Below are 24248 nucleotides of genomic sequence, written 5' to 3'. Positions count from 1 at the left end.
CATCAAAGGCAGGGATAGGTTTCAGTGAGTGAAGTCTTGCTTCCTGATGTCATTTTGATTGGCATCTTGGAAAGTCACACCCCTCTCTGGAGTCTGTGTGGCTGCAGCAGGTCACCCCATCTCCAGTGCCGTGTGGGACGTGCAGAGCTGAACAGAGCTCACATGATTCTTATGATTCTGGGCGGCCTTAACCAGCAGGATTGCCACTGGAAGTTCCCAGACACAAGATTTTCCTATTCAGGGGCTACGATGCCGGTTTGGCCCAGGCCCGGTCCATGGATGACTCTCCACGCCTCCTGCTGCCTCAGCACATGGCAGACAAGCGACAGGTGAGAATGTGCAGAAGAGGCAGGCTGCAAGGGTGGGCTCGACACTTCATGACCTGCTCTCTCAAGAAAGCCACTGACCTGTCCATATGACCTGTTCATCTGCCGAAGGTCCCCCCACCTCTGCACACTCTCCTAAGGGACCAGATTCCAACCTGAGTTTTGCAGGGGACAAGCCACATCTGAAGCCCAGCACCCCTTAACTGAACACCTACAGGAGTTCCAGAAGCTGAGGCCTTGGTTGTTAAGTCTTCGTCCCTGGGTTCTGGTCTGGAGAGTGCCACTCCAAAATCCAACCTTAGCCGGAGGGACTGGAATGTTCTAGAGACTGTTTCTCAGGCTTCTGCCCATGTGGATCTGTTCTGGGGCCTGTGTGGCTGCCTCCAGAGAACAAGAGTGTTCTTCAGGGGCTGGGGATGTGGCTCAAGCAATAGCGTGCTTGCCTGGCAGGCGTGCGGCCCAGGTTCGATCCTCAGCACCACAAACAAACAAAGATGTTGTGTCCGCCGAGAACTAAAAAGTAAATGTTGAAAAATTCTAAAAAAAAAGGGTGTTCTTCAGGTGACCCACAGTGCTCCGTGCGTGTTGGCCATGGTGCCTGAGCCCAGCCCAGGCCATCAGGGCAAGGTCAGTGGGAGACTCCCTAACAGGAATGATCGGGCCAGGACCCTCTGGGGAGCACCTATTTGTGAGCAGCCCTCCAGAGCATGGCCATCGCTGTGCTGGTGAACAGTGCTGGGGACACCTCTGCTGTTTCTCTTCTGAGGAGGGAGTTTTACATTATCCAATTTACAAATGCATGTATTGGGGACTGAGTAACTAAATTTTGTGCTCATATTTTTGGAAATTATAATTGACCTAGCAATTATCTTTTTAGTTGCTTTATTTTTATGTTCAGGTATATCTGAAATATATCAAGATATAGGAGGACTTTCAACGTGACATTGTTTGTCGTATAAAACCTTCAGAGCGACCGAAATACTCCACCGTGGGTGGCTGGGGGACTCGTGGTTGACCCACACAGTGGAACACTGCCCAGACGTAAACGTGACACATGAACTTGCTATCACGGAAATGGGAGGCTTCCTACGTGTGGAGCCTGGTGACATTGTGCATGCTGAGTCACACTTGTACCCCCCACAAAGAGACTGCACATGCAGAGCTGTTTATTCTGACATGCACGAAACGTGCTGGGAACGATGTCCAATAACACTGGCTGCTTCTAAGGGGGGCCTGACAGCTGAGAGCCCAGGAAGAATAACTCATCAATGAACTTGATTTCAGGTATTTTCATTTTTGAACCACATGGAAATTTACTGTTAAAAAGAAAAAGAAATGCCACAGTATATTTTAGATCTTCCCATATCCATACATAGAGATTCATTTGTTATTTTTATATCTGTACAGTGTCCCATTGTGCAGATTGACCATAATTTATTCACCCACCCACTGTCGACTATTCAGGTTGCTCTCAAGTTTTTATATGATAGTGTCACAATGAAAAGCCTCCTTATCTTAATGCATTTCAGACACACCTGAGTGTAAAATTTCCCTGAAGAAAATCCCATTGTAGCGTTGCTCATAATTAAAAAAGAAAAAAGAAGGAAGCAATTCATATGTGAAATAATAAGATGTTGGGTAAATAAAAATTTTACCTGCCAGGAATGGTGGTGTAATAATCCCAGAGACTTGAGAGGCTGAAGCAAGAAATCAGTGGTTCGAGGCCAGCCTCAGCAACTTAGCAAAGCCATAGCAACTTAGCAAGAACCTGTCTCAAAATTTAAAAGTTTAAAAAAGGGCTGGGGGTGTAGCTTAGTGGTAGAATGCCCCTGTGTCAAAAACAAAATAAAAAAAAAAAAAAACCTGTTCTAAATTGTTGTGATTTTCTTAATTTCTGATGCAGACTGATAGGTTTCTCCCTCCTGAGTAAACACCTTGCCTGTGACCTTGTTATCTCATGTTATAATACCCCATGCTTTCCATCTTTTAAGTTTTCCTGTTCCGGAATTTCTTCACGTTCCGTTTTCTTCCCTTTGGTTTGGATGTGAGGTGGTAATCTCATTTATTCTATTGGAGGAAGTATTAACAGTAACAACCACCTGAGACCAAAGAGGTTGCTGCTTCTCACTCTTGAGATGGCCAATGCTCCCTGAATGTGTCTGCTTTCCTAATTAAGTCTCTGACTATGCCTTGGGTGAGGGGGCAAGTGAATATTCAAATAATCGAGTCAGTGAGCTTGAACTTCGTTGTGTATATTTCTGCACAGCCCTTAATTGATTAAAGCATTATATGCTTTTATTCAGGCCTTACTAGGTAATTGGCCTTAAGGAGAAATTTATACTGTCTCACTAGGGTTAAAATAACTTTCTCTTCTCTTCTAATTCTTTAATTCAGAATTAGCTTTCTTTCTTTTTCTTTTTAATAGCATGAGTTCTCTTGTTCCCTTTAACACATTCTGGAAAATGACTTTATTTTGCTATAACCTGTGGGTAATGGAGTTTGTGGGGCTTTTTGTTTTCTAAAATCCAGCAGTCATTGAAATTATTTGATACATGAACTGGACAGAACACTTTTCTGTAGTTAAATTTCCTTCCCAGTGAAGGGGAGAAAATGTAATCCTCCCCCACCCCCACACACCCATGCTCATAGTGTGTAGTCCGGGCAGACACCTGTGACAAATGACAGCTACCCGGAGAAGCAGCAGCAAGTTTAGAACCTGCGCAGCTCCATGACTTGGGAGGAAAGTAGCTCAGGGTTCAGGCCTAGTGTCTAGCACACCCCATAAAGAGCAGTGAAACTCAGAGACGTGCCATGGGCAGGGCAGTACGTGGGAGACACCTAGGGAGTAAAGTCCACCCTGGGATCCCGTGCACTTTGAGCTGGTAAGGGGGGTGAAACAGAATTCTCATCCCCATCTTTTTTTGGTGAGGGCAGGTAGCAGGGACTGAACCACTTAACCACTGAGCTACATCCCAGCCCTTTTTATTTTTTATTTTGAGACAAGGTCTTACTAAGTTGTTGCAGCTGCCCATGAACTTGTGATCCTCCTGCCTCAGCCTCCAGAGTCTCCGGGGTTATATGCTTGCCCTACTACATCCTCTCTTTAGGCAGAAAAAGGAGGGGGAAGATAGAAAGACCAGTTCTTTTTGTAAATCTCTGTCCTGTTTCTAGGCACACAGGCTGGGAGGGGCGGGGAGGGTGCAGAGAGTTCCCTGTGCCTTGGTTGTCTTCAGCCCAACAATTCTTCATGTCTTTGGAAGGCACATTTTGGATTCTTCACCTACGAAATAAGGTGGACAGGAGACTGAGCCCTTAGGTATGCAAGATATCATAATTGCATTTACATATGATATGTAATTATCATATATTAAAAAATAATTATATGTATAAATAACATGTATTTATGGTTGGGCATGAAGCTCAGTGATAGAGCACTTGCCAACATGCATGAGATCCTTGGTTTGTCCCCAGTACCACAAAAAGAAAATATAAGTTATTTATTAATACTTTCATAGATAATTTGCCCTTCCTCCACAGTACTCTGGAATTATAACTAAAAAAAAAAAAAAAAAAGTCAGCAAGGATTTTACCTTTCCATGGAAAAACAAGAAAAAAAAAATAAGAGAACATGGCAGATTTTTTAAAAGATATGTGTATTCAATTTACAGAATTTATCCTATATCTGAATGGATCTTCAAGTTGTTAAGATAGCTATTAAGATAATTTTCATTTATGAAATGTGGATGATCATTATTTTTAGTATCATTTTATTGATTTGTAAAATTCATTGCTTTAATTGATGAAAGATAAATCCTGTGGCTAATCGTGTAGACTTTGAAATTACTCAAGTCTGAAATTCCTATGATACCTGTATCATACAGTACCTGCACTCATCCATTTTTTTTTTCAATATTTATTTATTTTTAGTTTTCGGTGGACACAACATCTTTGTGGTGCTGAGGATCGAACCCGGGCCGCACGCATGCCAGGCGAGCGTGCTACCGCTTGAGCCACATCCCCAGCCCATCCATTTTCAATATTGGAAATCCCAATGAAGTATTATCTTGGCCTGCTTAGCTTGCCATAACATAATAAGATATAGCAGATTGGCCAGGAGCGGTATTCTGTAATCCCAGCGACTCGTGACGCTAAGGCAGGAGGATCCTAAGTTGGAGACCAGCCTGGGAAACTTAGCAAGACCCTGTCTCAAAGTGACATAGAAAGGGCTGGCCACACAGCTGTGTGGTAGAGTGCTTGCCTTAGCATGCATTTAATCCTCAGTACCTCCCCCCGCAGACTGGGTGATTTGACAACAGAAATTTATTTCTTTACCATTCTGGAGGCAGAAAGTCTGAGACTAAGGCGCCAGGAGTGTTGGGTTGGGGAAAGGGTTATCCCAGCTCACAGATGGCAGCCTCACCTTTTGTCCTCACTTGGTAGAGAGACGCAGGTCCTCTGCTGCATGGTCTCATAAGGATGCCAATACCATCACGGCAGCCCCACCCTGGTGACTGGACTAACACTAACCACTGTCTGAAGCCCCATCGCCAAATGCCGCCACATTTGAGGTCAGGGCCTCAGCCTGTGAATCTGGGGGTAACACAAGCATTTAGTCTGCAACATGTGTTGTTATGGGGTTAGGATGAAGTGAGGCCCGGGATCCTAGAAGATTCAGTTCCTTCCGGGGTTAAACTACTCCTAGGTTTGGGGGACAAAAAGGGCGAATGCCGGGTCACTAACTAAGACTTTGAAGTCTGGAACCTCAGGGGGAATCTCTGGAAACTAAGCCGTTGGCTCACAAGAACACACCCAGGGAGGCTGACTTTTACTACCTGCGACAACCTCATCATCGAACTCCAGGCCATGAGCAGAGAAGGGCTTTTACATGTCAACTGGATGAAAATGGATACTCAAAAAGAATATTTTGCAACATCTAAAGATGATATAAAAGTCAAGTCTCAGTGTCCCCAGGTGAGGTTTATTGGAACACAGCCACTCGAGTTCCTCGACATGTGGTCAGTGTTGCCCACCTGCTCCAGCGGCAGACTTGAGACTAAAATGCTTGCTGTCTGGCCTTTACAGGAAAAAGTTTGCCAGGCCCTAATCTACCAACAAAGCTGGCCAATGACTTCTTTGGCCTATTCCTAAATCCAAATCCTAGCTGAAAATGTATTTTAAAAGGTGCAGCGCCACATCCATCAACATGGAAGAAATGGAGCCAGAGACAGACCTGTAAAAAAACTTGCAGAAACTGGTTTATGGGTTGTCCACTTCAAGTTTTCTAAGGCCTGGGGCTGGGGTTGAGGCTCAGCGGTAGGACGCTCGCCTAGCACATGCAAGGCCCTGGGTTTGATCCTCAGCACCACGTAAAAATAAATAAGTGAAATAAAGGTATTGTGTCCAACGATAACTAAAGGAAAAAAAAGTTTTCCAGTGTTTGACTGTTCCAGGGAAAAACTGAGAAAGACTGGTGAGAAGCTCAGTAAGAGAACCCCAGTAAGCTGCTCATGTTTTCAACCCCTGGGACATTCAGCCCTTATCAGATATGATCTGAGGTCCTAGAATTGGGCCAATCTAGATCAAGAATCACCTTAAGCCTCCTCCTTGATTGACACTTACCCCTCCCATCACAAGAGAAGGGGAGGACAGGAGCTAAGCTTGGTGCCTTTTCTCGAATTCAGCACTTTGCAGTGAACATTGGTGACACTCTTCTTATCAGGCCACTTCCTTTATGATGGTTTTTGTTTTGTCCCCCTTCCACCCAAAGGTGATTTTAAAGGATGTGGACTCGCTCCTCTACGTGGACACTGACGTCCTCTTTCTGAGACCTGTCGATGACATCTGGAAGCTTCTGCGGCAGTTCAACTCCACCCAGCTCGCAGCCATGGCCCCAGAGCATGAAATCCCCAAGATCGGCTGGTATAGCCGCTTTGCTCGCCACCCCTTCTATGGCTCTGCGGGAGTCAATTCAGGGGTCATGCTGATGAATCTAACTCGGATCAGAAGTACCCAGTTCAAGGTAAGAGTGCTTTGCAATTTCTTTGACAGATTGGGAGTTGTCGATCGCGACATGCCTGGGCCGTCCATGCGCTGATTCAGGGAATGTGGCAGGTGGCCTGCAGGTACGGGTGGACGTCCCTAGAGGAAAGGGTTTAATCTGGAAAGTTATAGGGTCTTTGTCTCTTTGGGGAAAGCCCAGATGGCTATGGAATGTGTTGCTTTTACAGTTCCCGCCCAGGGATATGCTGTGGCATTTCTGAACTCTGTGCATATCCAAGGCTTCCAAAGCCATGCAAAAAAATTTGGGGGTCACTCTAGCCACATGTTGACATGAGTATGCAGAGATAGTGATACAGGGGTGTTTGTGGTCTCATATTTTATCCTAGGAAAGAACTGGAAAGCACCTAAATAACATCAGAAAAAAAAAAAACAGTAAAAACAATTATCCTCAGATTAAAAAGAAAGTTAATTATGGCTGGCATAGAGCTCAGCGGTGGTGGTAGGGCCCTGGCCTAGACTGCACAAGGCTCTGTGACTGGTCCCCGGCCCTGAAAAACATTTAAAAAGGATAGGTTAGTGTATAAGTGAGATAATAAGATCTTTAAAAAGAACCAAGTGAGAAAAACCTACATGTAGCAAGCATATCATGGCACTGTAGGGTGCTCATGTTGATGGCTTAGAAGTTTCCAGAACACCTAGACTGTTAACTGTTCATTGTGGATGCTTCTGGGGAAACTGGGAATGAGATTTGGAGGAGGATAGTGAAAGAAATATTCTTACTTTTTGAATTTTTATCTCTGTGTAATAATTAGATATATAATATGTCACATTTAAGAGTCAATAATTGTTTAAGTTAAGATACCACAATTTTGCTATCTGTGCTTTGCTTCTGTACTTCAGAGACAAGAAATAAGCCTAAGAAATAGGTTCAGTGTCAGGCATGGGTTTCAGAATAGAAGCGGCAGGTCCGCGGTCCAGCTCCGGGTCCATCAGCATCCGTGTGTCCATCCGGGAAGCCGACACCCTGCAGCCCTGATTTTGCCTTGTCCTGGGCCCGAGGCTATCAGCAGCCCTCTGTGCTTTGTCCTGGGAGGGAAAGAAAAGCAGTCCCCTCCCCTGCTTCTCAGTGGACACGGTCCCCTGGCTCCGCCTCAGCTGCTCTGATGGTGTCCTCTCTTCCAGAACAGCATGACTCCGACGGGCCTGGCTTGGGAGGACATGCTGTACCCGCTGTACCAGGCGTACAGGAACGCCATCACGTGGGGGGACCAGGACTTGTTAAATATCATCTTTTACTTCAACCCAGGTAGGTCCTCGTTCACAAAGGTCATGTGGGGAGAGGAGGGACGCCCACCTGGCTCCACAGAGATACCCCGGGTCTGGCTGCTGTTGACTGGGCCCGAGTGGCAGAGGGGCTGTGTCCCCTGCTCCTGCCCTTCCATCTCCCCCCTGGGTGTCCGGTGGAAGAGGAACCTCAGCTCCAGCACAGAAGAGCAGATGTTGAGGTCTCCAACACGGGCCTCCCTTTTGAGGGACTGTCTTTGCCACTCTGCGTCACCACTCTTCCAAGAAGTCAGTCAGAAGGATGCACAGGTCGAAATGGCAATGGGGTGTATGCCCATGTGTGCTACAAGTACGTGACATAAACTTGCTGCCCATCTTCCTCTCCTGAGGCATCCAAAGGGTCCTCACGGTTCCCTTCCCAGAAACCCTCAGCCCATTGCAGACTATTTGAGGACGAGATTGGTGAGTAAATGCTCTTCAAAGGCCATCGAAAGGAGCTTCGCAATTAGACGTGAGTCCCCTGTCTTTAATGATCGCGGAACCAGCTGAGTTTAATGGCTTCCCTACTCGTACCTAGATCCCCTGAGTAAAAATATCATAAAGTGATTTTGAAGCTGGTTCCGAATCCTGGTTCCAGGCAGGTGAAGTAAGTCACCAAGTTTTAGATCCCCACGGGGTGCACTCCTGTTCCTTGTTGGCCAACTTTGATCTTGTTTCACACTCCACCCCGGAGCCTCTAACTGGAATCCAGCAATGTCCCTCCCACTGTCCGTTTCCCTCCATTTACGTGGTCTTCGAGCACCGTGTGTGACCCATACCAACAACATATGAAAATAAGATGTGTCACCTTTACCCCCAGGAAGGAGAGAGGGAGGCAGCATGGGCTGCGACTCTGGAAATGCACATTCATGTGACGGCCGCTTGGGTTGGTGTGGATGAAGCAGCCACATAAACCCGAGGCCCAGCTGGAGTGCCTTTGTTATTAGTGTCTCCTGTAGCCAGTGACACCGCTTTTTAAAATGTGTTTGAAACTCATTAGGTAAAAATGTTTTAGAACTCTTGCTATAATTAGAGAGTAAAAGGCTGTGGGGATGTAATTGCAATGCTGGGTAATAAACTGGCTCAAGAGGAGTCGGCCGAAGCCCCTGGGGCCCTGCAGGTGGCTTCTCCCACAGGACCCCTGGGGCAGGCGGCTCCTTCCAGGGAGGAAGACTGAGCTCACATCCTGACAGGGGAGTTTGAGTCGGAGCAGAGTTCTGTGGAGGCTGTAAGTCTGACATGAGACCTACTATGCAGACCCATCTCAGTCCAGTCAATAGGGACCAGCCATGCAGCCTTGTGACATTTCCCTCTCAAGGTGACCACTTAGATCTGCTTCTTCTTCCAGGGCCATTTCCAGAAAAGTGGGCTGTGGGCAGGGAAGAAAATGACCCCAACCAGGTAGAGATGACCAGGTGGAGCACCCAGCCAGAGGGGCAGCAGGAGAGCTCTGCCAAAGGGGGCAGAAGGGCGGGCATCCTGTGACCATCACAGGCTGACGTGAGCTGAGTGCACGACCTGAGGGAGGCAGGAGGGGACAGCTCTCCCCAGTGGCCTTATTTAAGCCTTGCTCTCCTCCTGCCAGGATGGATGTGCAGTCCCCAGGAGCCAGCATCGGGTGGCAGTGAGGGCCGTACTCTGGGGCTGACACAGCCGATGGCTTCACAGCAGGACGGTTCAGGGAAACCCAGCGTGGGGCATCTGGGAAGTTCACGAGCCCTGAGACAGAGCAGAGAGAAGAGTGGGAGGTGCCAGGTCTGGGACAAGGGGTGGTCTCCACTTTCTGTCCTTCCTGGTGAGAGGCTCAGCACCTTCAGGGAAGTTGGTCTTCAGAGTTGGGGTTGAATTAGTGGAAGTGAGAGAAAGGAGGGCAGGGGCAGGGCCAATGGAGGGAAAGAGGCCGCAGCCAGGAGCAGAAGAGAAGCAGGAGGAAGGACGAGGCACAAGCTCCACTTCATTCATTCATCCAGGGTTATTTTTTGAGAACCTACTGGGCGCCCGCCACTGGGTAGGTGCTGGGATGTGGCATCAGAGAGCAGAAGCGCAGGTCCTGCTGTCATGGAACTTGCCCTGTCCTTTGGAACCACTGACGGTCTGGTGGTGACATGAAGGAACAAATGAGGCGCTAAGGAGAGGCCGCTGGGCTGGAAGGGGGAGGGCCCCCTAGATTGCATAACAAGAAACGTCTTCTTGGAAGAATGAGCCGCCCTTTTCTGGAACAAGGTGCATTCCAGAAGAAAAGAGGAGACTGGGAGAGCTGAGTTCCAGGAAAGGGCTTCACAAAAATGAACGCTGGGACAGTGCAACCAGCAGCCTGGCCTGTTGGCACGGTGGCTCTCAGTGACCATGGTGCCATGAGGTAGAAGGGGTCGGGTGTGAACAGAAAGGAACCGGAATGTGAGGAGCAGCCGACCCACAGGGCTTTGCCCTGGCCGAGCCCCGGAGGCCAGTGTGGGCCTGGGAGCCCCAGGGTCTCGCGCGCACAGAAGTTCACGAGCTCCTTCGCATAAAACTGAGAGAGAGACACCAAGACCCAGGGCTCCAGGTAGGTCGGCTTTGAAAGGACTTTTGGTATGTGACGGAGGTTGGAGCTTTTGGGGGTCTGGGATTTTAAAGTCATGCGTGGTGTTATTCCTTCAGCAGTGAGTAAGTCCACCTGAGCTGTCTGTTTTAAACATCAGACCTTGACAGCCCTGAGAACCAGGCCTACAATAAGCCCATTTCAGAGCAGGTTATGGATCACGTGCTAAGGAACTCCCCTGGTGCGCTCCGGGGTTGGCTAGCTGATCTGCAGGGGGTTCCGCCCTCAGCCCTCTCCATGACACTGCCTTAGCCCCCTCTGTCTTTCCGTCCCCGACAAAATGGGGATCTCACAGTGTAACCCCTGCAAGGTGGGGCTGTGAATAAGGGACGCATCTGTCACCCTTAACTGCCACAGTGGATTTCCCTCTGCTTCTAGTGACTCGAGGGAATTTCTCTTCCGCCACTGCATGCAGTCCTCGCGCCCTGCCCTCCCTGCGGCTCCTGCTAAACCAGTCGGGTCGTCTCCTGTGAGCTTAACTCTGGAGCCCAAGAGCAAAACAGCAGCCAAGGCTGGTTCACCTGCACTGCTCAGTCCCAGCCCAGACGGCCGGAGCTGCCCTCCCTCCTGCCCACATCAGCGCCACCTCCACTGGATGAGCTTCCTCATCTCCTCTCGAAGGAACAAACTCATTCTCTTTTGCTTCACAAACTAGAATGGAAGTTAATTACTTGCATCCTTACATAGGTTTCTATGTTTCGAATATTTTAGGCTAGAGCAAAATTACTTTTTTCAAAGTAATTTTTATTGGTACATTATAATCATACATCTTAGGGGGGGTGCATGACGTCATAGCTGTATCTTCAGGTAACATGATTTCATCAATGTCATGCCCTGCTTGCTCTAGTCTACTGATCCTATTTTCATTGGTATTTAATTAACATTATAATTTTATTTATATATATTTATATATGAATTATGATTATATATAAAGGCTGCATTCATTGTGGTTCATTTGTACATAGATATAGCATGATTTGGTAGATTTTGCCCCAACTATGTAACAGGAAGGTTATATGAAGAGCACCAAGTGGCCCCTGTTGCAAGTCCTTCCCAGGCCTTCCCCTCTCCCCTCCTCTCCGTCCCTTCTTGGGCTCTATCTGTCTCCCTTCTGTTTCCCTGAGACGTCTTTTCTTTATCCTTTCTCTCTGCCCGCCTCTATAGCTTCCATGTCTGTGGCAAAACGTTCATCAACCCTTGACTTCCTGGGTCTGGCTTATTTCACTTAGCATGATGTTGTCCAGTTCCATGCATTTGCTGGCAAATGTCATAGTTTCATTCTTCTTTATGGCTGAGTAAATCTCCGTTGTGTATCTGTCCCACATTTTCCTCATCCATTCTTGTGTTGTCGGACATCTGGGCTGGTTCCACTTGGCTGTTGGGAATGGCACAGGGCAATGTATTCCCGAGACAACTTTTTTCCTTTTGCCAGCTCCATTTGAAGAGCTCACCTTTGCCCCAGGAAAACTAAGATCATTTGTCTTTTCTAAAACACAGTCTGAGCTGGGTGTGGTGGCGCACACCTGTAGTCCCAGCTACCTGGGAGGCTAAGGGAGGAGGATTGCAAGTTTGAGGTGAGACTCAGCAACTTAGCAAAACCCTGACTCAAAAGTAAAAGGCCTGGAGATGCAGCTCAGGGTAGCGCACTTGCCTAGCATCTGTGAGTCCCTGGGTTCAATGGCCAGTACTGCAAATATACACACACTGATTTCCAAGCATTTTAGCTCCATCTTGTCCTCTTCGACTGTTCTTCCAAGTCTCTGTTGTTGGCTGTGAGAATTCCATCCTCACCTCCTGGGGATGAGCTCTCCGTCCAGGACTACTGAAAACACCCTTCATCTCGCTCCTACTGTGCACCGTCTCCAAGAGCATAAAGCCCCAGGGGCAGGAGCAGCTCCTTATCACGCACCAACCTGGTTCCCCGCAGCAGAGCACGGAGCGAAGCTGGAGTGGACTGTGCGCTCAGTGTGTTTTGCGTTGTTCTGGGAGATTCTGCAAGGTGTGAAGATGTGAATCGAATTCTGTCTGGAATCCTGTTTCCTATTTGAGATCCGACAGCTGAGGTTCTTAGCTGGTCTTTATGAGATTTATAAATCCCTGAACTTGTAAGCAAATGTTCTTTATGAGCCTATATATGTTCCCAGTTGTATTTTTCCGAAGTCAGGGTCTACAGCTTTCATTAGACTCTTAGACAGATCTGCGACCTATAAAATGTTAAGAAAGACTGGCCACCTGCGTGTCCAGGAGCATTTGGAATAAGTATTTATCACAGGTAGACTCTGTTCGGAAGTAGTCCAGGCTCGTTCAGTTGAAGTTCTCTGGTTTCCCCTTCTAGTAACCTAACGCCCACCACCTCACGATGACGCTGACGGTGGTGACAGGTAGTGTCGCCTCTTGTGCTCTGCTTCTTAGTGCCGGCCCCTATTCCCAGCATGTGTTTAACACCCTCCACCTCCCATCAGGTGGTGTCTGTGCTTCTCCCCACTTTGCAGAGGATGAAACTGAAGCACGGAAAGGCCACGTGGTGTGTTTGGATTGACTCCACCAGTGGTGGAGTCCTGTGTTCCAACCCTGCAGAGGTTGAGCGCAGAGCCGGTTCCCGGCCACTCTGCTGCCAGGTCACAGCCGACAGGGGGGATTCAGGCCTCAACTGAAGCCAAGTGTCTCAATAACACCAAGGTTAGAGAGCCAGCGGGGGGTAGAAGCCAATTTGAACCAACATCTGTCCGATTCCCAAGCCGTGGCCATTTCTACTTTCTGCCACGCAGTGCCCCTTACTGGATCCGGGCCTCTACAGAGGCCACTGTGGGAGAAAGGTGTCCTTGTGCACGAGGTCCTAGGCGCTTGCCAGAAGCGAAAGCCTCACCAGTGCTAAGCTCCCAGAAGGCAGGGCTGGACTTGCCCAGGATCTGCTTTGTTCCCAGCCTGCACAGTGGGCACTCAGCAGATGTTGATTGATTCAGTCAATGGATTGATAAAAGCAGAGATGGGTTCTAGACCAATCTGTGAAGCTGGGAACCTTAGCAGGTTCCATTCAAATGCCCACGCAGGTGTCCGTTGTGGCTGATGTGGACCGTCAGGTCACGGAGGAAGTCGCTGGGCACCGCTGGGCTTCTCGTCCCTCCGGTCCTCACATCCACCCTTGCAGTAAACACAGAAAGGCCCCACAGGGGACAGAACTGTGGGTTCAGATCTAGGGATTGTGACTTGAAGGTGGCCACCACACTCGCGGACTGTGAACCTGCAGTGTGGGGGTAAGGGAGGGACAAGCGAGGGGGAATGGCGTCTCCGGGAAGAAGAGAGCGGGTGCTGTGTGCCATGAGGCGTTTGGGAGGGTCCTGATGCCTCTGGCCAGTCAAACACCAAGCTGCAGAAATATACATGGTCTGCAAGGCGGGGGCGGGGGGTGCTGGTCCTTGGTTCTCTGGTGTCCATACTGGAGCCTTCTGTAAGTAATCTGTTTTTGGAGGGTGGGTCCTGGGGATTGAACTCAGGGGCACTCCACCACTGAGTCACATCTCAGCCCTATTTTGTATTTTATTTAGAGACAGGGTCTCACTGAGTTGCTTAGGGCCTTGCTAAATTGCTAAGGCTGACTTTGACCCTCCTGCCTCAGCCTCCCAAGCTGCTGGGATTACAGGTGTGTGCCACTGTGCCTCTTAAAGGTGGTCCCCTCCGTGGGGAGGGAGGCCATCGGCCCCGGAAGAAGCACGTCCACCAGGGTTGATTGGCTGTAGCCCTTCCTTGGGCTCACAGGGCCCTCCTCACCCTCAGTGATGCCCTTGCAGAGAGCTGCGATCTGATCCTGCTACTCAGGCCTCAGCCTGAAAGGCCTCAGGCCTGGGAGCTGGCAGCTCAGGCTCAGGAACTTGCTGCCATTCGCATAATAACTGCAGTCAGCAAGGGGGAGTCTCATGTCCAGTAGGATTAGAGGGGCAGTCTCAGTGTCGCACTCCAGCTCTTGTGGGCGCTCTTGTGTTCACTGTAGGACATGACAGCATCCCTGTCCCCTATAGGATACTTAGAGCAGCAGAGCAGATGCCAGTAGCAGCCTCCCTGTACCTAATGGTGGCAAGACCCGGTTGGGGAAGAGTCTTCCAAAGGTGAACCAGCGTGCTTCAGAGATGCACACTCACACGCGTGTGCACACACAGAGCACTGTGCACATGCTTGTCCTGGGGGAGGCTTTGGAGATGCACACTCACACACACGTGCACACACAGAGGAGGGCTTCATCTAAAGAGGAATCCTGGCTTCCATTGAGAGTGGGTCTGTCCATTTCACAAAATCTTTCCTAGGAGTTGGTTCTAGGGCTGGGAATGGAGCCAGGGGAAGAGCACCTGCTGAGTAAGCATGTGGCCCTGGGTTCGAACCCCAGCACCACCCGCAGAAATGAGTTGATCAAGCTGCCAACAGTACTGAGTACTGCTATGTGCTTGACCCTCTGCTAAACATTTTCCATGTATTTAAAAAATTCAATTGTCAAAATCAGAGGGATAAACTGTTGGGCACGGTGACTCATGCCTGTAATCCCAGCGGCTCAAGAGGCTGAGACAGGAGGATCACGAGTTCAAAGCCAGCCTCAGCAAAATCGAGGCACTAAGCAACTCAGTGAGACCCTGTCTCTAAATAAAATACAGAATTGGGCTGGGGAGGTGGCTCAGTGGTCGAGAACCCCTGAGTTCAATCCCTGGTACAAAGAAAAACAAAAATCAGAGGGAAGCCCTGCTATTTCCACTCTGCAGATGTGGACATGAGTTCAAGGACATGGGTGACTGGGACTTGGGCCAGGCTGTCTGGTGCCCTGATTTGACTTCCATTGTTTTGGATGAAACTCTCATGGTCATTAGTGGGTGTAACTTCAGTTCATGATCTGAGGATGTTCTCAGGTTTGCTGAAATTTGGTCTGAGTCGCAGTCGCCCCCGTGCCTGTAAGAATGGCGCAGCCATTGGGGACGCCGACTGATGGGCCGGTGAGCAGCGGGGGGGGGGGGGGACTGAGCAGACTGTCGCTTGCCCCTGTCTCCACAGAGCGCCTCTACCTGTTCCCCTGCCAGTGGAACTACCGGCCGGATCACTGCATGTACGGGAGCAACTGCCGAGAGGCTGAGCGCGAGGGCGTGTCGGTCCTGCATGGCAACCGGGGCGTCTACCACGATGACAAGCAGCCCACCTTCAAGGCGCTCTACGAGGCCATGCGGGACGTAAGTGGCACTGCTGAGCCCGCGTGCACTGCCCGTGGTCGCCAGGCCCTTCTCAGTGCAGACATTCCCAGAGCCTGGGGTTTCACCAGTTCCCCACCCCCCAGCCACCACATCACCAAATCCCCTTGTCCCCAGGACCATAACTGCATCTGCTCCTGACTTGATATTTCCACATGAGTCTCTCATCGTTTCTGACTTAAATTCACTTTGGGAGGAAATCTCATATCAAAAGAGAACTCCTGTGCCGTTTGCCCTGGGAGGGGTCCCAGGATAGGGTAAAGACGACCCAGGAGAAATAAGATGGCACTACCTGGTTCCAGTCCAGTGTTTCCTGTCTGCCAGCTCTAAGCCCTGGAGCAGTCGGGAGTCCAGGGGGACAGTTAGGACGGAGCTCAAGGGAGGCGGCAGCAGGCCGGTGTTCACCCACCTGCAACAGTGCGAGAGGGCTTGTCCTTTCCCACCAAAGGGCCCAGGGCCAGGGTCGGGGGGTGCCACAGAGGTGGCAGGAGCCTTCCCACTGCCAGGGAGCCCCAGACAGAGGCTTTTACATCTCATGGACCCACGAGCCAGGGATGGAGGGAGGAAAGGAGAAGCAGGTCAGAGTGCAAAGGCACGGAGCCAACGTGGAGAGAAGTGGCAGAGCCACGGCCCCTGGTAAGGTGGCCTCCATGATTTGAGTGTTTGCATGGATGGCCCAGGGCGGAGGCCTGACCGCTGCAGAGCCAAAGCTCACGCCTGTGACCCCTGCTACTCAGGAGGCTGAGGAAGGAGGATCACAAGTTGGAGGCCAGCCTAGGCAACTTAGCAAGATCATTAGCAAGATCCTGTTTCAAAGTAAAAGTGGTACAATCCTCAGTACCTTAAAAAAAAAAAAAAAAAAAAAGTCACCTGGGCTGCTGTGGCACCAAAGCAGCCAGAGAGTGAACAGGTGAATGGCTGTCCCCACATCCTGATGAGATCATTCAGTAGTGCTGAAATCTGAACTTCATACGGTTTCCTCCTGAATCACCAGGCTCAGGCCTGAGCCACCATGGCTGGCACAGAGATGACCACTTGTGAGAGAGACTGCGAGTCCACAAAGTCTATAGTCTCTCTAGTCCCCCTTCCCGAAGCCTGCCCACCCTAACAGGCCTCACAGAGACTTCTTCTTAAGGGCCCAGGATTTCACAAACAGGCCTTGGCAGGAGTGCGGCAGGACGTGGCGACACACCGTGTGTATGTGAGAGGGCATTTTACCTGACACCACCGGAGAACTCCAAGGGCCAGGCGACTCAGCTGCATCAGACCTCTGTCCTAACTCAGGGGTGTTTTCACGTGTGGTTATCCAAACACTGAGTCCAGGGCCGGGCGCAGTGGCCTTGCTAAGCAGGCAGCTCGCAGCCAGGGCCCCTCAGCTTTCTCCTGCCCATCACCCTGGCCTGGGCCAGGAAGTTGTGCTGCTTGGGTTACAGCTCATCTCGTCTGTTTTCTCAGGGGTCAGAAAGAGGCAGAGAATCTAGTTTCATAAATAATTCCACCAACTCACTCCGTGATGCTCCTCAGTTGGGCCTAAAAACAATTTTCACTCAGGCCTTTGAATCCAGAAAACCCCAGATGGCAGTGTGAGTGCACACAGCCACGGTCCATCCTAAGAGTGTCCTCCCTCCCACCGGCCATGGTGCTATGCCTGTGGTCGGGGTCAGAGCCTGGCCGTGGGCCTGGACACACAGGCTCCAGTTCCTGTTCTGTCCCTTTCCAGTGGCCAATCCTTAACTGTGCTTTCAGCCTACGGCCTCAGAATCCTTGTCTGTGCAGTGGAGATCATTATGCTGATGAGCCACCTCAGGAGAAGGTCGTGAGAACCCAGCAAGATGACAGTTTTCAGCTTTTAGGACACCACCTGACGAATGTCAGCAATAGGGCAGACTCTTCCACTAGCAGGGACCTCAGCCAATCCTGGGACTTGGTCAGATGGAGACCTGGGTGATGGGAACCCAGAGGAGGTCCTGCTAAGCAGAAGGACCAGGGCTGAGTCCCCAGGCAGGAAGGAATTCCATGTGCCCAAAGGACTGGGAGGCGCCCACATGTCCAGAATGGGAAGAGTCCCAGGTCACCTTGGGCCTCTAAGAGCAGGGAGGAGTTGGACTCCTCGTGGCAATGGGAAGCCCTGCCAGAAGGTGGGGGGCTCCGGTTTATGTTGGGAAGCACCCCTGAGTCAGCCTGGTGGAGGGGCGCGGGAGCGGAAGACACAGGCCCTCTGTACCTGGGCTGCACCTCTCAGGGAGGGTCCGCAGCAGGGGCTCGCGGGAGGGACGCAGAGGGAGGGCCTTGCTCTGGCTGACTGTCCAGCTGGTGCTTCAGGACTTGCTGAGGGGTGGGCCGAGGGGCGCGGGGAAGAGGAGTCCAGGAGCACTCCAGGTCCACCTGCTGTTCCGCTGGTTGGGGACACGGTGATGGACAGGGGCAGTCCTGCCCACCTCAAGGGTGCAGCAGTGGCATAGACCATGCCGCTGAAGAACAGAGTGTCCCAGCCCTGACCTGGGCCCGTGCACTCCTGTTCTGTGTCAGTCATCACCTCCCTCCGGGAAGGAAGTGCATTCTGATAAACATGCTGGAGCAACATTTCTGATGAACTTGAAGGGCACTGAGGCTTGTTCTGGGAAACCGAAGCCCACACACGATGCTGTCGGGCAAGATGTCCTGCCCTTTAACCGTTCTTTTCTTCCATCTGTCCTCTCAAGTCTTTTCACATGAAATGTTCTTGCTAAGAATGAAGCTTTGTCTGGGTCTGCTAGCGGCCTTTTCCCTTTCAACAGGAGTGGGGTGAATTTTGACATATGCCCGTGACTAAGTAGTCTGTACGATTTCTTTTGGAAAATCCTGCTCATGGACACATCCCGTAGGAAAACAGGAGCGCTCAAATCCAAGACAAAAAAACAAACCCTCAGACGTGAAATACGAATTACTACCGTAAAGTGGAGGGCCATGAATCACACCAGTCCTTGCTGGACCCTGGACTTTCTGAGGTCATCCTACACATACCTTGAAGCTTGTTAAGATTGCTTCAAAGGAAAAAATAAGAATTCAGTAGATAAGGCCCAGTGGATTTCGAGCACCTGCTTTTGTTCTGCCCCTCCTCAGCGTGAACACACTGTGTGTAAAGGGTTCTGTCCTAAGACACAGGCGTTGTCTTCAGGTTCTAGGCGCTTTAAGGACCCAGTGAATCATATATGTATGTTTTTAAGAGATGGAGACACGCAGTCCGCAAGGTTCAGTGAGTGCTTGGGGTTGCACAGTAGACCAGATCTGAATCTAGGTCCTGCAGTTCCTTTCACTAAGCCTATGAATACACAAACCTGGACCTTGGCGCGGATAGTCAATCCCTGGGTCGGTTTTAGTCAGCATGATTTGTATTTTAAATGGCATTTTTGTGACTAAAATAGACTTCTTTGTTTTATCATCTTTCAGTTTCCCTTTCAAGACAACCTCTTTCAGTCCATGTACTACCCTCTCCAGCTCAAGTTCCTGGAGACGGTGCACACTCTCTGTGGACGGATCCCACAAGTTTTCCTGAAGCAAATCGAGAAAACCATGAGGAGAGCCTATGAGAAGCACGTCATCATCCACGTGGGCCCTGACCACACGCACTGACCATCTCCTCGAGTTCCGGGCCCTCAGGCTTCTGTGGCCAAGGAAGTGCCCAGATCTTTTCTGTGTGAATACTTTTAATGGTGCTTCATGACTGTTGGGTATTAAAAGGCTTATTACGTTTTGCTAAATTAGTTGCCCCCAAAAGGGAACATGCCTTTAATGTTTTCTAAAATCCTATTTATCTCTTTAAAAAAAAAAAAAAAAACCCTACTACTGTGCAGGTAACAGTGTTCCAGCAGGTCCGGCTGGCTGTGGAAAGGAACTTTCCAGAGCCTCCCGATTCTCGGCTAGTGTGTGAGGCCATTTCAGTGGCATCTAATGATCCCCAGCCTCCTTCTATGCAATTGGCACCCTCACCCCTTGTTATAAAAGTCATCCGTAGTTATGAGGCAAACAAACAGACCTCAGAGTATAGGTCTAGGGTCCCAAATCAAGATTAGGTTAGTCGTCCCACCAACCAGTGGAAAAGATGGTCACCATTTTAATGTACCTCCTTCCAGCCCTCCCACCACCCTACTTTTTTTAAACCTTTTTTTCTTATTTTCTATGTCTGATTTTCCATTGTAACTCATATTTACAACAGGGAATCTCAGTAACAGTGGCCCCTATGCTGAGATTTTTTATGTAGGAGACTAAAAAGTCAGACAAGATGATTATGTTTACAGCACTTTACTCGAATGTATCTGGAAGAAGCATTCGGATCTCAACTGACTGGGCAATGTTCAAGGATGAGGCATATATCTGAGGGCGTTTCTCAAGAAAATTGCTCACATTTGTGGAGGACTAAATCATGAGAAATGTCTATGCAACAGTAATTTCTGGAAGGAAATTCAGTAATTGCACGGACCCAGGAATCTCTTTAGCAAAGTGATGTGACTTTGTGTTTACTCAGAGACGAACGAATTGGGTGTCTTCAGCCATCAGTAGGCGTGGGCACCTCTCTTCTGCTCCTGGGCAGTGGTGGAAATCAATATCAACTTCAGATTTAATGTGCTCAAAGCCAACAGTTCTAATTCCATTGGCAAAAAAATTTACCTCACTACCAGCCTCAGAAAGTCTGACTTTTTTTTTCCTCTTTTCCTCTGGGGTTACCCAGCTGTTCACCAAGAAACCCGGCAGGTCTGAGGACCAAGCTACAATACTGGAAATTCTATATTCTCTTCCCTACAGGAAACGGACTTTCCCCCTGTGGCTCCTGTGTTGGTATTGACAGTGGGACATTTTGCATATTTCTTTATCACAAATGGCTTTTGCATAAATGACATCTTTAAAGTTTCCCACAGCCTAATGAACTTTGTGGGGACCTACATCATCTCCATTAGGTAAATAAGGAAATTATGATACAAAGAAATGAATGTGCCAAATAAAACTGCTTTTCTATAAGTCACACAGGTCTGCGTAAGATGCATCCAATTTTACAGAAACATTTTTTGGAAATAAAAATATGGAGCCCCTTGCTTCGTAGACAGCAATCCACAAGAGAAAAATGGAAAGCATGATTTTTATTAATGTCAGTATGGCAACACGTATATCAGAATCCTAGGACGTCACGTCAGCAGAGTGTCTTCCCCTGAAAGAGATGAAAACCTCAGCAAAGACATGAGCAGATTCCGATCACTGCTGGTGTGTGTGCCACAACTGTGGTTGTCACAAGCTTAAGTCTGCAAGAGCAGGCAGTAAGCCCTGCTCTCCTGGTGTCCAGTTGGATGGCCTGGTTTGTTCCCTGTTAAGGAAACTGCCAGTGCGATGTGGAACTTTTATTTTGCTCTTTGTCCCCTCATGCACCACCAGAAGTGACATTGTCCATTCTTTCATATCTCTGTGTTGGGCCTTCCATCTGTGTCCTGGGCACCTCTCATACGCGGCCATCTTGGACTTGTCTTTGGATGAAGGGAAATGCACCTTACGTTCCCAGCTCTGCAATGAAAGAGGCAGGATGTGAACACGAATCCGCGCGTTCAGATTGGCCAGTAAACCCACAGGTGCTGCTCTGGATTTGTTGGTGGTTCCCAGACCTAAAGAAGTTCTTTCCCTCCTTTGGTAGTTCCAGAGACTTGGAGTCTGCGGTAGGGATTTGAGCAGAGCGACACCCCTTCTTTTATGAGAGCCAGGTGCTCTCACAACTCTCTGCTGTTGCTGCCCACTGAATACACAAGTAAGTACAGTGGCCAGCAGAGGTCAATGATAGAGCTCTAGAACATTCCAGAGTGATGAATTATGCACCTGCGACACCTTAGAACCTGGTGCATTTGTCTGCTGTGAGATTCCCGCACTATCTCCTGAAATTTTAGGTGAGTTTGGTGGAAATTTTGGGGGGGTAAATTTGCTCTTCCAGGTCCTTTTACCTAAAAGTGCTAACTGTTTTCTACAGCTAGGATATTGCCATGAGGCGGTGTTTTCTCTGAGTTTGGTAACTCCCAGAAAGCACCTTGGAAAGAAAATATCTTTCAATATGAGAGCCACAAATTTTAAGTCAGTGGACGTCTAAAACGTGCAATCTGTGGTCTGAAGTTTGCCAGAAGTTCTGTTACAGCCCTGAAAACCACACGAATCCACAGGCAGTTCTCTCCTCTCTTCCTGCCTGTCCTTTCCCCTCCTGGCCCCTCCTCTCCTGCCCTCTCTCTTTTCTCACTTCTTTTATCTTCTGAGATGTTGAGAATGGAACCCAGGGCACTCTGTCACTGAGCCACACTCCCAGCCCTTTTTTATTTTTTTTATTTTGAGAAAGGGTCTCACTAAATTTCTGAGGGTCTCAGTAAACTGCCGAGGCTGGCTTTGAACTTGAGATCCCCCTGCCTCCGCTTCTCAACCCCCTGGGATTATAACCATGTGCCACCATGCCCCAGAAAAAATCTAGATTCATATCTAAATATTGCCTGATGTATATATATAAAAGATAAATGGTGTGTGTTTGATAAACCAAAGTGAAAATGATTTTAAGAAATCAGAAATGTGTTGCATTAAGAAATGCATTGGGCTTCATGGGAGTCCACACCCTCAGATTTTCATTTAATAAAAGGGTAGGTAGTCTCTTGTCTGGTGTCCTGTTCCCCTCCTGTTTCTTTCTTATTCCTCTCCCAATCTTTGTTCTTCCCTCTCTGTTTATCGTGGAAGCATCTGAGTAGCACAAGAAGCCGGCCCTCAGCAGCCTAGCCACAGACTGGGGGTCCCTATACAGGCAGAATGAAGTCACTCCTTAGACCCACCTTTCATGACTGTTTCAGAAATGGATAAATCAGCGTAGCACACACCCACCCTGCAGCTTCGCAAGGAGGAGCCGCCATCTGTGTGGTATGAACTGAAGAACCACCAACAGTCCGCTCCTGAGTCCAGTCATTTCACAGTTGCGTTGCTGCCACTGAAAGCTGACGGGGTTTCCCGGGCTCGGAGACAAGCTTTGTCCTGGTTCTTGTTTTTCACAGGTCAAAACTGGAAACCTTCTCCTGAGTGTTCAAGAGGAAGCACACACAGGCAGTCACAGGTGGTACTTTCTGCTCCATTGGGTTCACAGGTTGTGTTGTCTGTGAAAAACTGTCCCGTGGCTCAGAGCTCCCAAGGAGACCCTGGATGCATTTCTTATGTTGGAAATGATTTTTTTAAAAATAATTTTTGTTTGTGAAGAAATGAGCATACTCCAAAGAAAAGGAATTATTACAGCGGATAAAAAGGAATGTGAATATTATGATTTTATTACTGTCTTATAATTTTAAATGCCATCTCCTGTTTTATCTCTGTTAAAAATTAAAAGCTTTAAATACGTGGCTTTTGGTATTATTTTGGAACTGTGTGTTTTTTCCTTTAAAATATTTCAAGCTGAAAATTTTATAAGTTAAATAGTAATGTTTAGGTCTATCCTGCAAGTAAAGAAGTATTTAGCAAGTGGCTGAGTCAATTTTTCTGTTTGTTTGTGTAAAACTGAGTTTATCAACTGGGCCCGGTGGTACACACCTATAGTCCCAGTGGCTCAAGAGGCTGAGGCAGGAGGACCACGAGTTCAAAGCCAGCCTCAGCAAAAGTGAGGCACTAAGCACCTCAGTGAGACCCTGCCTCTAAATAAAACACAAAACAGGGCTGGGGATGTGGCTCAGTGGTCGAGTGCCCCTGAGTTCAATCCCCAGCGCAAAAATCAACCACAACAAATAAACAACTGAGTGTATCTATTGTCATTCCCAGTAGAGACCAGGGTTCCTTAATGGGAAAGCTCTTACCTATCGTGTTCTCAGCTCTATGCTTCACACATTTCTCATGACCCCCCCCCAAATATTTGATGGACAAATAAATGAAATGATTCAGCTTCATCCTGAACTGGGACCAATTCCTCTCAGATAAGCTTCCCAGCACATCATATTGATTTTGAACCTCAAAAACTACTGTTCCTGTAATGGTATGTTGCTGTAATGGTGATAGTAACCCATCCTACAAAATCTCATTCATTGAAATTATATTGAAGCCCAGCACAATGTCGTATGCCTGTAATCCCAGCTCCTCAGGAGGCTGAGGCAGAAGGATCTCGAGTCAGAACTCAGCTTGGACAATATAGCAAAATTATACAATATATACATAAAAGAAATTAAGCAATTGTGTGTGTGTGTGTGTGTGTGTGTGTGTGTGTGTGTGTATATAGAGAGAGAGATGCTTAATTTCTTGGAGACTCATTTACTTACCCATTAAATGGCATGGTTGGGTCAGATCATGTTAAAGTCCCTTTCTTCATAAATACCTCCCATTTCCACAATGTTCTCTTTGTGGCTCTGTGGTAGACATTTGTGGGATTTGGGCTGCCTGGAAACCACCCTACTCCTGGTTCCAATTTATGTAATAGTTAAAACTCTTTAAATTGTAAGTGGCAGCAAACACAACTTAATCAGTACAGACGAAGAGAGAGAGAGAGAGAGAGAGAGAGAGAGAGAGAGGAAGAACGTGTTGGCTCACGTAAGTGAAAAGTCCCCAAATAGCTCTGGACCCAGAGGTTCCAATGATGCCAAGGGATATGTATCATTTTAACAATGCTTTTTTCATGAATATTTTATTGAAAACCACACATCCTTCTAGGATTCCAGCCATGAAATTTTCATGTCATTTGAATAGAATCATTCCATCTTTGGAGAAATACATTGTCTCCAGATCCAGATGAAAAATGGTACTGCCAACCTGGGTCTCCAGGATAACTGTCCTCTTGGTGTT

At 48.5% G+C, this 24248-nt stretch overlaps 1 protein-coding gene across 1 annotated transcript in view; it reads left to right on the top strand.

Annotated features, from left to right (window-relative positions):
- The window catches only part of Gxylt2 (glucoside xylosyltransferase 2), a 58973-nt gene extending 39816 nt beyond the window's left edge, over positions 1-19157 (top strand). Inside the window, exons 4-7 of the mRNA XM_077106253.1 lie at positions 6094-6345; positions 7509-7632; positions 15262-15434; positions 18882-19157. Coding sequence (XP_076962368.1) covers positions 6094-6345; positions 7509-7632; positions 15262-15434; positions 18882-19064 — 732 coding nt within the window. The 3' untranslated portion in view covers positions 19065-19157. The remainder of the gene's footprint in view (positions 1-6093; positions 6346-7508; positions 7633-15261; positions 15435-18881) is intronic.
- Positions 19158-24248: the final 5091 nt, after the last annotated feature.

Source organism: Callospermophilus lateralis, chromosome 20, assembly GCF_048772815.1.
Source record: "Callospermophilus lateralis isolate mCalLat2 chromosome 20, mCalLat2.hap1, whole genome shotgun sequence".
Lineage (NCBI taxonomy): Eukaryota > Metazoa > Chordata > Mammalia > Rodentia > Sciuridae > Callospermophilus > Callospermophilus lateralis.
This window is presented reverse-complemented; position numbering and strand designations above follow the sequence as displayed.